The sequence below is a fragment of the Aulonocara sp. 'chitande type north' Nkhata Bay genome, linkage group LG11, assembly GCF_057382095.1.
Source record: "Aulonocara sp. 'chitande type north' Nkhata Bay isolate Kocher_YH1m ecotype deep benthic linkage group LG11, A_spYH_male_GT1.1, whole genome shotgun sequence".
NCBI classification, from domain to species: Eukaryota; Metazoa; Chordata; class Actinopteri; order Cichliformes; family Cichlidae; genus Aulonocara; species Aulonocara sp. 'chitande type north' Nkhata Bay.
Genome location: NC_141354.1, coordinates 31,699,024 through 31,714,231, shown reverse-complemented (window position 1 = coordinate 31,714,231; position 15,208 = coordinate 31,699,024). Strand labels below are relative to the sequence as shown.

The following is a 15,208-nucleotide window of genomic DNA, read 5'->3' as shown; positions in this document are numbered from 1 at the left end:
CTATTGATTCACTGCAACTGAGAAATAATACTTATCTCTCTTTAGCCTTTATAGAGCCTGTTAGGTTTATCTAGGCACAAACCTATTGCTGGAAGAACTGAGACAATCTACTGCAGTGGCAAAAACAACACACAAGACACCAGAGCTCTTTGTGTGATCTCGTGCACGAGGGAGGTGACCGAGACCGAGCGCTGTTCCTGCCGCTTGAACCCCGTCACTCTCGGTCAGCACCTCCGTAGCACCGCTATTTATTGTGGTTACATGAATATGCAGTTTCATTAACATATGACAGCTTAAACAGGCATGTGTGTAAACAAATAGTACCAGTCTGTGTGTATTTGTAGGTATGCGTGTGTATGTGTATGTATGTGGGTGTATGTGTGTACATGGGTGTGTGTATGTATGTGTGTGTGTGTGTGTGTGTGTGTGTGTGTGTGTGTGTGTGTGTGTGTGTGTGTGTGTGTGTGTGTGTGTGTGTGTGTGTATATGTATGTGTGTGTGTGTGTATGTGTGCGTGTGTCAAAATGTGACCCTGTGAATGACTCCCCAGATAGCTGGACCAGGGAGTCCAGCAGTTCACCTAAACAAAAGGCTCTTATAGGTAAACAGATACAGTTGTGTTTGCCATACCATATACGAGAAAGAGAAGATACGACCTCTGTCGTGACCTTAGGATGTGTGTGCTATGCCAGAAAACTCTGGAAAAGGAGTGAACGTACTCTCATCTCATGGTACACAGAGTCTTAAAGACCTACTAAGGATGAGACATTTTATCAATATGCAAGCGATTTTATACCTCTAAGCATAAATGATTATATATTTCTAAGTACAAATGACAATCACAAAATATAACCCTGACAGAGCCTCACTTCTTTAAATGGATAGAAAAGGTGATAGAGAGAAGTAAGACAAAAGGGACAAGACAGGAAAGAGCAGAGAGGAGAGCCAGAAGGGGGGCGCCCGATCTGGCTGCCTACACCTCCCCGCTGGATCGGGCTGTACGCTCTACCTCCCCACTGCCTCCCAGAAAAAGGGAAGAAGAGCAGAGGGGAGAAGAGCGGTTAGCTGACTGCCTTAGCTGCCCAAGTGATGTCAGCCCTTTTTGCCATAGCCAGTGACTGGTCCTCTCAGCAGTTTTAGCTAATTCTCTTATAGCCTGCCGTTGTGCCTGTCCTCTGAACCCAATCTCTCTAAGCAGTTTTGCTGTTGTACTGGCAACAAAGCCCTGCACCCCACTTCCACCAGGCGCACCTTGATCTTCCAGCCTCTGTCCTCTGCCTCAGCTGCCAAGTTGGCATACCACAGCTTCTTACGTTCAAATGCTTCCTGAATTGCTCCCTCCCGTGGTACCGTCAGTTCAATGACGTACGCATGTTTTTGGGAGTTAGACCAAAGGACGAGGTCTGGTTGCCGAGCAGTTGTTATGATCTCTGTGGGAAAAATTAGCCTCTGATCCAGCCTCTGAAACAATTGATGTTTTAAAACAATTGTAAATCTTTTGTAAACCACAATGGCAAAAAGCATTTTTCTAAAGATGAATCTGTTTGCAGACTGAAATATGAATTATCATGATGACTGAAGTCAGTAGTAAAACCATGCATGCATCACTGTAATGCATGTATGCCAGTCAATGTAAAGTATTGGTTTAAAAGACATATTTCCTGCCCTTGTCAGCTCATGATATCTGCTGATCAGTCACAAGGCCCTCTTAGCATGCTTTCGTCATGTTATCAAAACAGCCTTGAGCCATTTGCTCATAGATATTGGACCTCTAGTGAATAGAGGGTGAAAGGGCGGCCCAGAAGGGAATAACGAAGGGAGTCGACTTTCCACCGGATTGCCAAGTGAGCTATTTGCAAATATGCAATTATATTTACAGATTACAAAAGTCTTCTGAAGTCTATCTGCGGTAATTCAAATACTTAGAGTCTCTTTTTACAAATCCATTGTTTCTTCTGGTCACAGTTCGCTGATTTAAATCCTTCGTTTTGGACAGAAATTACACAGAGACCATCAGAAGGAGGCTGCTGAATCCAGGAGCTGAGGAAAAAAACAAGTTTGATTAAAGCTGATAATTATTGGTATAAAACAAAATTGATATATCCCAGATTTGGAAAAATATTATTAAATTGTTATTGACTCAAAGTTTCTCTTACTTATCAGTCAGATAACTTCCATCCACCCATGTCCATTTCCCACCTTCAGCTCTCAGACCAATCCAGTATCCATTTTCTCCTGAACTCTTCCAGCTTTTGTCACTGATATATTTCTGATGAAAGAGAAAGTTATCAGAAATACTCAACTACTTTGCTTAAGGCACTGCAACACAGAATGTGATCAAAAGAAAATGTATTTTTGTTAAATACATTTTTGCTAATGAGCCACATTTCTTATTACCTTTTCTGTTGCATTAATTACAACAACCAAATTGGAAATCTTTTCTTTGCAGTTTTCTCGAGCTTCTTCCCAGGTTTTCTGCTCATGAGGTTCAGCATCATTAATTGCATAGCAGTTTGACTCAAAGTGGAGCCAGCCCTCCCGACAAGTGTTGCAAACCTTTTCTGCAAGTAAAAAAAGTAAAAAAAAAAAAAAAAAAAAAAAGTAAAAATCAATTAATAAAGATCATCAGTGCACATTTATTTGACATGACCTATTTTTGTAGCTGATAGATTTGGAGCCTACTGTTATTTTCTTTGGGACAGTAGGCATCAACACTGCACTGACCTGGACCAAGACTGAGCTCCATCTTCATGAGTTTTATTTGTTCTGTTAGGTTCTGGTTTTCTGCAATGAGGTCTCTGATCTGTGTTTCAAAGGCAGTGGAGGTGTTTGTCCAGTTGAGTTGACTCCTCAATAAGTCTTTGTTCTTATGAATTAACAATGTGGTAACTGAAAAACAAAACGTAACACTTCTTTGGCTTTACACACACATTGCAGATGAACTAATTTTAAAAGTTATACTCACAATAGATGCGAAGGGCCATGATCAGTAACAGAATACCCCAGCAAATGGTTACTGATGTACAAGATTTTATACATGCACACTGCTTATCTAGGAGAAATAAATACTTATTATAGCAATCAAACTAATTCTTACTTTTAAGATTCTAAATTGCTTGTGTCAACTTAAAATCATCAATTGGCTTTTTATAATCATAAAACCATTCTAATTAATGAACTTTTTTGTTATTGTCTAGGGAAAAACAGAAAAATCTGTTTGAAAAAGTTCAGAGGCAAAACCAAGGTGAAGCCCATATTATGGATCAAACTTCAATAACGGTGAATCCTGTACATATCAAAATGTGATTTGAGAGGATGTTGTCATTAAGCTCTTGTAAGGAAAATGCCAACAGCACACTTCCAGTTTCTAAGCAAGTTTCATATCAGTTCCTGTCGTAAAAGTAGCAGTTTTGTATTGTCTTTGTATAACTCACCATTTGTGTCAGATGGTTGTTTAGTTCCTTTGTTTTTCACGTTCATTTCTTCATATAAATTTTCTTCCTGCCTTCGTACTGAAAGACTTAAAGGGTAACCTTGTAGCAGAAGACAAAGAATGATTTCATGGCAAGAAAAAAAAGGTAGTCAATGTGAATAATTTGGTGGATGTCAAGTCTAGTTTGTTAGTTAAAGTGACTGCTGCTATTGTTTTTCTGTTGAGGTCACTGTCATTTGCAGATTATGAGGCACCAAATTTTCTACCCTTCCAGTTTGTAAGACAGGCTGGTTAGTACTTTGCATGATGCCTTGTAGTAAAAGTAGTGGTTTTGCATTTGCTTTGTATAACTCACCATTTGTGTCAGAAGTTTGTTTAGTTTCTTTATTTTTCATGTTCATTTCTTCAAACACGTTGTTTTCCTTTGTTTTAACTGAAAGAATTGAATGACAATGTTGTAACAGAAGACAAAGACTGTTTAAATGGCAGGTAAAAAAGAAATGCCTGGTTAAGAAAGGTTAGTTAATCTGATTTGTTTTGTTGGTTAAAGGGTAGTTAGTAACTAATTAATGCCAAACTAACTAAGTAACCACAGTTTTCCAAAGTATCTTTTGATTATTTTCAATGCACAAAACAGAATTCAGCAAATATGTTGACAGAATTAAGCTTCTTAAATATATTTAAGCTCTTTTTAAAAGAATGCACAGATCAGCTGGCTGGGTTCTTCACGAAGATCTTTAACGCTTCGCTGTCCCAGTCCTGCATCCCTCCATGCCTGAAGTCAGCCACATTCGTCCCACTGCCTAAACAAACCAACATTAGCAGCCTCAAAGACTACCGATTAACTTGCTCTATGACCTGTTATAATAACATGTTTTAGAACATGGTCCGGTGCCACAGTATGTCCTGCTTGCAAACCACACTTCACCCACTTCAGTTCGCAAACAGAGGTAAGAGATCAAATGAAGACACCATTGTTACAACCCTCCACACCAGTTTTTATGTGCTTCTGAGTTTTTACGTGTTTAGGAGTTTGTACGTGCTTTGTCTGTAGGGGCCAACGTAAATATACTTATTTTTATTCACTCCACATAAAATGTAATAAATAAATCATATACCGGTAATACAAAAACCAACTATTCACATTTCAATTTTTAACTATTTAAATTTTCAGCTTTTTCCTTTTACAAATTTAAAGTGAAACAACACAAAACACTGCAAACCACAACACAATTAAATATAAATTAAAATATGAAAATAAAAAGAAGATGCATATTCTCTGTCGTATGGGCCTGCATGAATAATCTTTCTGAATCCTTTATCATCTGCAACTGAAAATAGTTGTGGATGATTACTATACCTTTCTAATGTGATGTTGTTGTCCCTGGCTCTCTTTCTTTCTCTTGCTTTTCCCTCCTGCTCTGTTCCTGTGCTACTGAGTGTAAATACCGAAGCACTTTTAGTATCTCATCCTCTTACTTGTCTTGGTTTAGGTAGTTTTTATTTACATTTATTAATAATGCAGACAAAAAACATTAAAAGAAAAAACATTGCTTGAAATGATAAAAACACAAAGATGTTGGTGTCAGCAGTCATATACTTTGTACAGTAAAACATCTCCTATAATTATTAATTGTGATGTTCATCTACATGATCTACAGCGTGAGTTTGAAAATATCTTTTGCTGATGCACGTATTTGAAAAGCTTAGCTTACCTTCTGACTGGTATTGCTTTTTAGGTTTTAGATTGAATGGTGTGTTGTTAAACTTCTGCTCTGCCATTGCTGAAGTCTTTCTGTTGAGCTTCTCATAACTTGTGCACCAAAAAATAGCACTGTGTTAAAACTAAAGCGAATCATTAAAAAAAAAGTTGTTTCCACGCCTTTCATTTCTCTCTTTTCGTCCAACTTCTGCTTTTTACTGATATAGATGATAGGCAAGGTCAGAGAAGTTGTTTTTTTTCACAGCGTTGGTGTGACAGGATATATATTCAGCAGTAACTCATTGGGAATGTCTGCAACTTGTTCTCATTTACTTCTGTTTTCATCTGTTCCTTTCTTGATAATACCTCAAAACAAACATACACTTTTCCTTGTTAATGCAACAATTTGTCAGTGTGTTTTTTCAAATGATTTCCACAAATGGTGGTGGTCCAGCATGCACTGCATGAAAAGCAGAAAGAAAATCTGGACAGATGATCATTAGAGAGGGAAAAACATTCAGATATACAAGAGAAACTAGTGTGAACATATAAACTCATACTTTGTCAGTTCAGAGGACAGGTTCCTTTTTCTTCCCAAGATGTCCAGCAAAAAAAAAATAAACCTAATGATATAGTTTTAGGAGCTATAAAAGACTAAACTTGCTTTATAATTTGAGACTTTATTAAATTCCCGAGGCTTTCGGGAGGTCTAGTATTTATATTGGTAGAAACCCAACAATAATACAGAGAAAATCCCAACAATTGAATAACCCCCTTTGAGGAAGCACTTGGTGAAGTGGGGAAGAAAAACTCCCTTTTGAGAGAAAGAAACCTCCAACAGTATCAAGTTCATAAAGGGGCAGCCATCATCCTTCAATGAATGGTATGGTTGATGGGCAGAAAGACAGGACAAAAACCAAACTATGGAAGAGAGCCAGAGATTAGCAATACAGTGCCCACTATTGGCCAAACAGCAGCAGTAACTTACAATGTCCATGTTTTAATTTACTTACTTATCTTCACAGGCTATCCAATAGATTTCTGAAGTTTGCAGATCCACTAGTTTATGGTTCACCACAGCGAAGTTTCATGCCAACAGTTATAAAGCACTTATTCCACCTATCAATTGTTTGGGCGAATCGCTACCTTATCGTGGTGAATGGGTTTGTGTGTCCCAGGGATCCCAGGGGCTATGTTGTCCGAGGGCTTTTGCCTTCTGGTAGGGTCTCCCATGGCAAATTCGTCCTGGGTGAGGGACCAGACAAAGAGCTATTCAGAAGACCCCTATGAGTACATGATCAAGGGAAAAGTTCACACTGCCCACGATAGGGTTACCGAGGCCCCGTCCTGGAGCCAGGCCCGGGGAGTGTGCCCGAGGGCGAGTGTCTGGTGGCTGGGCATTAGTCCATGGGTGTTTAGCCAGGCACAGCCCGAAAAAGGGACATGGGCCCGTCCTCCTGCAGGCCCACCACCGCAGGAGGAGCTGTGGGGTGTCGGGTGCAATGTGCGCCTAGCCGTGGCTAGGAGAGGAGGCCCAGTTTTCTGGAGAGGGGCTGGACTTAGTCTGGAGTTTGAGTGGGTATCTTAGTATCCCCTTGGCTTGCTGCCTGTACGTTGTGGTTTCTCCTGGTGTTCCCTGCACCTTCAGGTCGGGGATTTCGTCCTGACTGTCATCTGCGCTTACTGTATGTGCCAAATGACGGTTCAGAGTACCCAGCCTTCCTCTTGTCCCTGGGGGAGTATTTGAGGGTGCTCCACCTGGGGACTCTGTTATCCTACTGGGAGACTTCATCGGTCATGTGAGCAATGACTATGAGACTTGGCGGGGCATGATTTGGAGGAACTGCCTCCCGGATCTGAACCTAAGCTGTGTTTTGTTATTGGACTTTGTTTGGACTGTTGATAATTTTTATGGACAGAATTTCTAGGCGTAGCCAAGTGGTGGAAGGCTTTCACTTGGGTGGTCTCAGAATCTCTGCTTTTTGCAGATGAGGTGGTTCTGTTGGCTTCATTTGAAGTGGTGAGAATGAGAATCAACACCTCCAAATCTGAGGCCATGGTCCTCAGCCAGATGATGAGAGACAGGTGAGAACACAGCTGAACTGAATCTGACTAACCCGTTTGTGCCCAGATTTTTTTCAGAGTTGTAAGGCATATCATTTTATCAGTTGAGTCCCTCTGAATCATGTTATGTATTTATTTTTTCCATTTTGTACTTTTTTTTGAAGAAAATAGCATTTTTATGACTGGCAACAATTGTTGCCAGTAGTCACACAGCTTGTCACTAGGTCAAATGTCACCTAATAATAATAATAGAGAAGTAATAATAATAATATAATAAGAACAAAATAATAATATAGTCATAATAAATAATAACAAAAAGGTGGAGCCTCAGGTTCCCCCTGTATAAAATTCAAAACATCAAACAATTTGAACTGATTTCTTTATTCTCAATTTTTTTATACTCAAAAACTCAACAAACATTTTTTTCTTAGAACCTCTAAAAACATATATACATATATAACATATTTCTTCCCATACATTCCATCATCTTTCATGCATGTTCTACTCAGTGTGGTACTTCTTGAAGCACTCCACATGTAGTGGCACATCACACTTTCCACACGCAAATGATGTGCGTCCGCCGCAGTTCTTGCATCGCTTGTACCTGCTACCAGTGTTGCAGGGCCAGTGGTTCAAATTATCAAACCTGGTGGCATCAGTTATCGCCACCGCCATTGAAGATCTTCTGCCCTGCCTACTTGGCTTTGTTCCATGGCGCAGGAGGAGGGTCTGGGCTACCAGCCTCTGGAAGGAGAGGAGATCCTTCTCCCCGCTTTTCCAGGACCTAAATGAATGACAAAACAAGCATGATAGATGCATGAATGTGCATCGTTTCATCCTTTCTACAACGTCATGCCCCATATGTAGAATGTTCTGTAAAAGCAATATCACACTTGAGTTTGTGATGTTGGTCTGGATATCATCACTGTTGCTCTTGTCGACCGAAGAGCACTAGCGATGACCTCGAGTCAAACATCACCAACTCGATTGTGATATCACTAAATAACATACAGCCTTGTGTACCTGTAATAGCACCAGCTGTTCACCATGGCACTGTTCAGGATGAGCACCCAGGATCATCATCGGGGGGATTTGGCAGCTGCATGTCCGAATTAGGTAGAAAGCTTTCACCTTTGAGTATTCTTGATGGGAGGCGGTTATGGTCACCAGTGGCCTCATCATCAGATTGGTCACTGTCACAGTCTGTGTCATGTGCGTGCATTTCTGACTCAGGCACAACTGTGATGTCCGCCACAGTTTCAGAGTCCTGCAGCATGGCCAGGATCTCTGCTACGGTGTACCTAAGGAAAGGACAACATACATGTTAGCTAGCAAGCGAATTTTAGCTAGCAAGAAAATGATGTATGGTAATGTATAAAAATCCTATACACAGAGGCCTTGAATACCTGTGAATTTATTTAGCTAGGAATTATTCTAAAAGGACTAAAATGAGCCATTGTACATCATTCTACAATTTTAAATAAGTAAATTAGGAGCAATCCTGCAGACAGTGTTTTCCTTTAGTTAGCGACATGCTATGTGCCCACTGGCAACTTTTGTTGCCACTCACAGAAATAAGCCCATGAACAAAAAAATATTTATCCTAGGTACAATTTTTTTGGGGAGGGTTACTCTAGAGACTTGAATGATTAAATAATTATAAATATGTTTGGGGGGAAAGTCATAAGAAATTTATGAAAATTACCTCTTTCCAGGATGATTTGCATCCGCCATGTCTTCAGCCAGAAAGAGCGGGAAGCAGATGATGTCATGCGATAGGAAGCACTTGGAAACGATTTTTTAAAAATCAAAACCTTTGTCTAAGTTGTCTACTAGCATATAAGTGGAAAAAGTTGCATTAGTACCTTTGAGATTTTTTATTGTGAGTCGAAAATGACAGTGATAAACTTTGGCAACAATTGTTGCCAGTGGGGCTAAACGGGCTAATCACACACAGGAACTGGAACGGAACAGACCGAGGCTAACATAACAAAACATGAAACAGGAAAACAGGCAAAACTGAAAATACTGACTCAATGACCCAGGATCCCTGACAAAGCCTTTTGAACTTTTTGGTATTCTGAGAAATACAAAGTGTTAAAGTCACAGATATGAATATAATATGAAGTTCTTGACTGTTGTTTTTGACTCTGTCATATGTTTCACTTTTGACAACTTCTGCTTTTAGCTGAAAAAAAAAAGTTGTCCTACAGCATGTTTGAACTTTACACTGTGTGTTCTTTTATACACCTACCAGGCACTTTATGATGCTAATACCAGGTTGGATCCTTTTTTGCCCTGAGAACTGCCTTAAATCGTCTTAGGATTCAGGAAACATTCCTCACAGGTTTCAATCCATATCGACATGGTGTGCCAATCATTTGCTTTAATATAACCCAGTAAAGCTAAGAATACGGTCAAATACAGATATATAACAACATAAAAATACCAAAATACTGATACTTCAGACAACAGCCTTCTTTGATTTGAAGTAAAACACTATCCAGCATCAATACAGGGAACAGAAACTCAGTATACAAACAGCACTGGACTTAAGAAACCTCTTTCAGCAACACAAATGAAAACAGCCAAGTGCTACTTTAGATCTTAAATGCTGGTGTCAGTTCAATTAACTATAATTAAGTTTAATTAACTTCTGATAGCCTCTTAGAATTTCTTCCTTCTTGTAAAAGTAAGATTTATCAAAAAAGACTTGTAAAGTTGGCATCTCTGAAGTGTAATTTTGATGTTTAAGTGCTGTCATTTTGGGTTTTATTAATATTCCTCGATTTAGTGTCCTTTGTGGTTTTGGTTCTCTTAATTGTTTTCTCACTATGTTATATTTTAGTTTTACTTTAGTTTTCTCTCACTGTGCCTTCCCTGTGTTTCACGTTTCTTGTTTAGTACTATTGTCTCCCTGTTCCATGTTCCCTGTCTGTCTCCCCCTGGTCTCAGTGTTAAGCTTGTGTTTTCCACTAGTAACTATTCGGATCGACTCGGCACAGTTCGCCACGGTTTTCAGGGTTTTCCATTAGGTCATAGTACCTGGCACCAAGTACTTTTTTAGTACCTGCTTGACCTGGGTTCCAAGTGATCTGAGCAGGTGACATCATCATACTACATGCCACCAAATGGTTGTTCAGTAGTGTCACTTGATGAGTCATGAGAGCATCTTATTCACAAAAATTGAAACTGCCGTTTTTGAAACCCAGCAATGGGGAAAAGTCTGATGAAAAGCCACAGAAAGAGCAGCAACTTATTACTTGCCTCGACATCCACCTTTTTTGTAGAGTTCATGTCGTATAGTAATTATGTAGCAGGATGCTTGGACACTGCTATGATGTCAACATGTTAGGTACTACCGGATTTGTGTACATGGAATCTAAGAGGGGTCCATAATCCTATTAAAAGGAGAAAAATACTCAGCTTTTTTGAAAAAAGAACACGTTGATATTGCACTTTTAAAAGAACCACATTTAGATGATGTAGAACACCTTAAATTACAGCAAGGTGGATTTGAACAGGTATTTTTTTACTCATTTACCTCAAGAAGTAGATGGGTGGCAATCCTTGTGAGGAAAAAACTCCCTTTTTCAAATATATAGTGTGTTTATGGACAAGCATGGAACATTATAGTCAAGGGAATATTATAAGGTGTGGTTGTTTCTATATTGAATGTTTACTACCCCCCCCGCCCATCTGTCTGTTTTTATGACCACAGTATTTACAGACTTTGCTGAGATGCACTCTGACATTTCTATAGTGGGGGGAGATTTCAATTGTATACTGAATCCTCTTATTGACAGGTTCCCCCACTAGCCTCTGCTTCTTTCACCACAAGCTAAGGCACTCAATTCTATCTGTGAAGACTTAGGATTTGTGGATGTGTGGAGAATAAAACACCCTTTAGATAAAGTATACACGTTTTTCTCTGCACCACACAAATGCCATACTAGGATTGATTAATTTTTTAGTAAAATCAGGGCTATCATTGCACTCTGAGTGCTGTAGCACTCAGGAGGTAGAGCAGGTCAGCTGCTGATCAGAAGGTTGGTGGTTCGATCCCTGCCTCCCCCCAGTTTGCATGCCAAATATCCTTGGGCAAGATACAGACTTGCTCTCTGATGCATCCATCGGATGAATGATAGCTAGAAAGCATAGGTAACAGGGCTTGTGTGAATGGGTGTGTATGGGGTAAATGCAGCGTGTTGTAGAGAGCGCTTTGAGTATTCCAGGAGAGTAGAAAAGCACTATATAAGAATCAGTCCATTTACCATATTATAGTATAGTATTGTAATTTCAGACCATGCCAATGTGGTGCTGGATCTTTCTCTTAAAGGTATGGTGAATAGAGCAAAAATACTGGAGGTTAAATACAGCTACTACAACTATTTTAAGGGATTATACATTTGTATCCAATTTTAACACTGAGTTTAGATGTTTATTTGTCCATCAACCGGCATTGTGGGAAACTATTAAAGCGTACACTAGAGGGATTTTTATTTCTTACTCAACTAGTAAGTGGTGGCAGAAATTGAGGAAGCAGAATCTTTTAATGACTGCGCTTAAAACAAAAGGAAGGACTTATGCTGACTCCCCCAATCCTGCCTGCACAGCAAGTGATAGCTGCAGTCAGATCAACCTTAGATAGCCTTTTTACGCAAGATGAGGAGATTAACCTTAAGTTTACTAAACAAAGACTTTATGAACATGGAAAACACTTGGCATATCTTACCAAGAAATGATCAGAAGTTATTACAGCAATTTGTGATGCTCAGAGTGATCGCGTATATGACAGTGAAACCATAAATAACACCTTCAAAGAATTTTACTGCCGATTATATGCATCTGAACAACCAGTTGATGCATTGGAATTAATGGAGGATTTTTATTTTATTTATGACTTTTTAGAAGATAAAGAGGTGCCTGTGAATATATTTTATAAGGCTTTATATCTCGCACCCTCAATGATTTCACATAGACTTAAAGACACATGGGAAAAGGCATTAGGTATAATAATTGATGATGAAGAGTGGAAAGATGTCAGGAGTTCCAAATCAGTCTTAGTCTGTAATCGTACCAAAGCAATACAGTTAAAAATTATACAAGAATGTACATATCAACGTACTGCAGACATCAATACAATCCTACCCATTCACCCATGTGCCTCAAATGCAAAGCAGAAATTGGTACCCTAACTCTTGGTACCCTAACTGCTTTTGGTCATGTTTGAAATTGCAAGGATTTTGGTCTAATGTGTTATCTGAAATGGAGAAGATTTTGGGTTGTGAATTGGAGATGGACCCTGCGTCGCTCATACTGGGCCTCCCCAGCCAGCATTTAATATCTAAGAATAATAGGAGGTTGTATTGTATTCTCACCTATGTGATGGGGAAGAATATTCGACTGCAGTGGATTAATGAAAAAGCACCAACTATTAAAGGCTGGCAGCTAGTAGTGTTCGATCTAGTGCCATTGGAATATCTTACACGTGCACTACCCTCAAAAACAGACCAATTCTTCAAGGTGTGGAACCTGATGTCTCTAATATTATGCTAGAAGGATTCTCTTGAGTGTTCAAACTACATATTACTACTGGGACCACAGGTCTGTACTGTATTGTATTTTTTTCTTTTTTCTTTTTTTTTTTTTTTAGATAGATCTGATCTTTGTGTTTAGTTTTTGGTTTGTTTTTGTTTTACACTATATTATGTTATGTAATTATGGATTGTTTGTGAAAACAATAATAACAATATTGTTATAAAAAGAAAAAAGAAAAAAAAAGGTTGTACCAGATTGTAATGGAAAGCCAGCCAGGCCGATCTGTGCCAAGTCGATCCAAGTAGGTACTAATGGGGACTCGTCTCCGTATTTTTCGTACTTGCTGTTTTATTTTGATATTCCCGTGTCCTGCGTTTAGTTTATTCAGATTTGCTTCCTCGCTGTCTCCTTATGTAAGATTAGGTCCAGGTGTTTTCCTCCCGTTGCACATTCCCTCGTTACCTTCTGTGTATATATTGTATTAGTTTCCCTTTGTTTGTTGTCAGGTTATCTGTTTGTCATGCATCAAGCTAATGTACTCCATGCCCATGTCCCAGTACCAGGTTTCAGGTTTCCTGTTCCCAGTGTTTAGTTTGGTTCAGTTTTCCCACTTTATTCTTGTATTTGTTCTTTTATTTGTATGTTGCTCCCCACTTTCTAATAAGCACCCCACTCTTAGTTGATATCAAGTTCTGTTTCTTTTGGGTCCCACTTCAACCTTCACATGGTCTGCCAGCACACATCTTGCTGGTTTAATTCAGTTTTTTGGCCAAAACTCCACTTTTACATATTTAAACACTGTTTTTTTTGTTTGTTTTGTTTTAGATTATTAAAATTGACAAAACCATAGCATTTAAGGTAATTGTCCAATATTATCTTGGGAAAAAGACAGATTTGAAAGTGTTTAGAGGTAAAATTTAAAGTTTATCATATGAATCAATCATGACATCATGAGTAGGGATCAGACTGGACAAGAATTTATCAATTCCTATTCCATCTTCGATATCATTCAGTGATTTAATTCCTTCTCATATGTTTATGTTTGTGTTTGTGTTGGAGGAATTTCCCTTTTTTGTGGTGAAGGGTGTTAGGGTCATTACTCAAAAAAGTAATGTATTACACTGAGCACATTACTTTTGTGTTTCTCCATAAAATTATCTGAAACACATTGTCCATTTAACAATAAGTCCCTCACACCAACACAAATTCCTGTTCCAATGAGGACATACATATGATCTTTAATATTTAGGTATTATGGTAGAAACACAAAATCAACAACAAAAAGCAAAGATGAAAACCAGCATGAAGAGGCCTTAGAAACATTAAAAGGTAGAAGTGAAGGCCTCATGCTTGTCTAATCAGTTTATACACTTATGATATCTGCTTATCAGTCACAAGGTCTTTTTAGTGTGCTATTGTTATGATTTTAAAACATCCCCGAGCCATAGACACTGGATCTGTAGTGAACAGAAGGTAACTCCACAAGGGAATAATGAAAGGAGAAATATAAAATAACATATCATAAACATAAAGCAGCTAAAGTAATACTACTGTTTAAAAATGGAGTTAGACACCAATTCACAAATTACAGGCCTATTTCTCTACTTTCACAATTTTCAGAAATACTGGAAAAAAAATTTCATTTATAGAATTGATAAATTTATAGATAAACATAAAATAATAATGGACAGTCAGTAGGGTATCAGACCAAACAGACCAACATCCATGGCATTAATTGAACTTATTGAAAATATCACCAATACTATAGATCAAAGACAATGCACAGTTGGTGTTTTCATTAACCTAAAAAAAAGCTTTTGACACAATTAATCATGAAATATTACTTGATAAACTGGAGCACAATGGCATTAGAGGAGTGGTGCTAGAGTGGATTAGGAGTTATTTGAGAGACAGGCAACAATTTGTGAAGCTTGGTGAATATCAATCAGAGTGCCTGGACATTGTTTGTGGAGTTCCACAGGGGTCAGTATTGGGACCAAAGCTGTTTATCCTGTGCATCAACGATATATGTAAAACATCTGATATATTACAGTTTATTTTATTTGCAGATGATACAAATATTTTTTGTGCTGGAGAGAATTCACAGCAGCTTTTGGAAATTGTCACACAAGAAATGATTAAACTGACAACATGGTTTGACAGAAACAAGTTATCACTAAATTTGAATAAAACTACATTTATGTTATTTGGAAATTGGAAAAAAAAAAAGATGCTGGAGCAAAATTGTTGATAAATAATGCTGAAGTAGAGCAAGTTTCTCATACAAAATTTCTGGGTGAGATAATAGACAACACAATCTGCTGGAAACCTCACATCCAGCAAATACAAGGTAAACTGTAAAGAAGCATTTGTATACTGAGTAAAGCTAAACATTTTTTGCCTTCCAAATCACTCTGGGTACTTTACTGTTCACTTATACTGCCATATTTGGAATACTGTGAAATACT

General features: G+C 38.4%; 1 protein-coding gene and 1 long non-coding RNA gene across 2 annotated transcripts; both read right to left on the bottom strand.

Moving 5' to 3' along the window:
• Positions 1–215: 215 nt before the first annotated feature.
• On the bottom strand, positions 216–5,244 carry LOC147319494 (C-type lectin domain family 12 member B-like). Its single transcript, XM_086310031.1, has 8 exons — positions 5,149–5,244; positions 3,789–3,866; positions 3,435–3,533; positions 2,966–3,052; positions 2,725–2,889; positions 2,398–2,561; positions 2,157–2,269; positions 216–2,040 (listed from the first exon to the last, which is right to left on the bottom strand). The coding sequence occupies exons 1-8, from the start codon at positions 5,213–5,215 to the stop codon at positions 1,923–1,925; spliced, it is 891 nt and encodes a 296-aa protein (XP_086166157.1). The 5' UTR covers positions 5,216–5,244; the 3' UTR covers positions 216–1,922.
• Positions 5,245–7,564: 2,320 nt separating this feature from the next.
• LOC147319493 (uncharacterized) lies at positions 7,565–9,125 on the bottom strand. Its single transcript, XR_015131417.1, has 2 exons — positions 8,223–9,125; positions 7,565–7,983 (listed from the first exon to the last, which is right to left on the bottom strand). It is a non-coding gene; the product is annotated as an uncharacterized LOC147319493 (long non-coding RNA).
• Positions 9,126–15,208: the final 6,083 nt, after the last annotated feature.

Excerpts from the sequence above, each read along its gene's own strand:
- LOC147319494 (XM_086310031.1), bottom strand. The coding sequence starts at position 5,215 with ATGGCAGAGCAGAAGTTTAACAACACACCATTCAATCTAAAACCTAAA. Across the intron at positions 3,867-5,148 it reads AAAGCAATACCAGTCAGAAG|TTAAAACAAAGGAAAACAAC; the intron begins GTAAGCTAAGCT and ends CAATTCTTTCAG. Across the intron at positions 2,041-2,156 it reads GGAAGTTATCTGACTGATAA|CTCCTGGATTCAGCAGCCTC; the intron begins GTAAGAGAAACT and ends TTTTTTCCTCAG.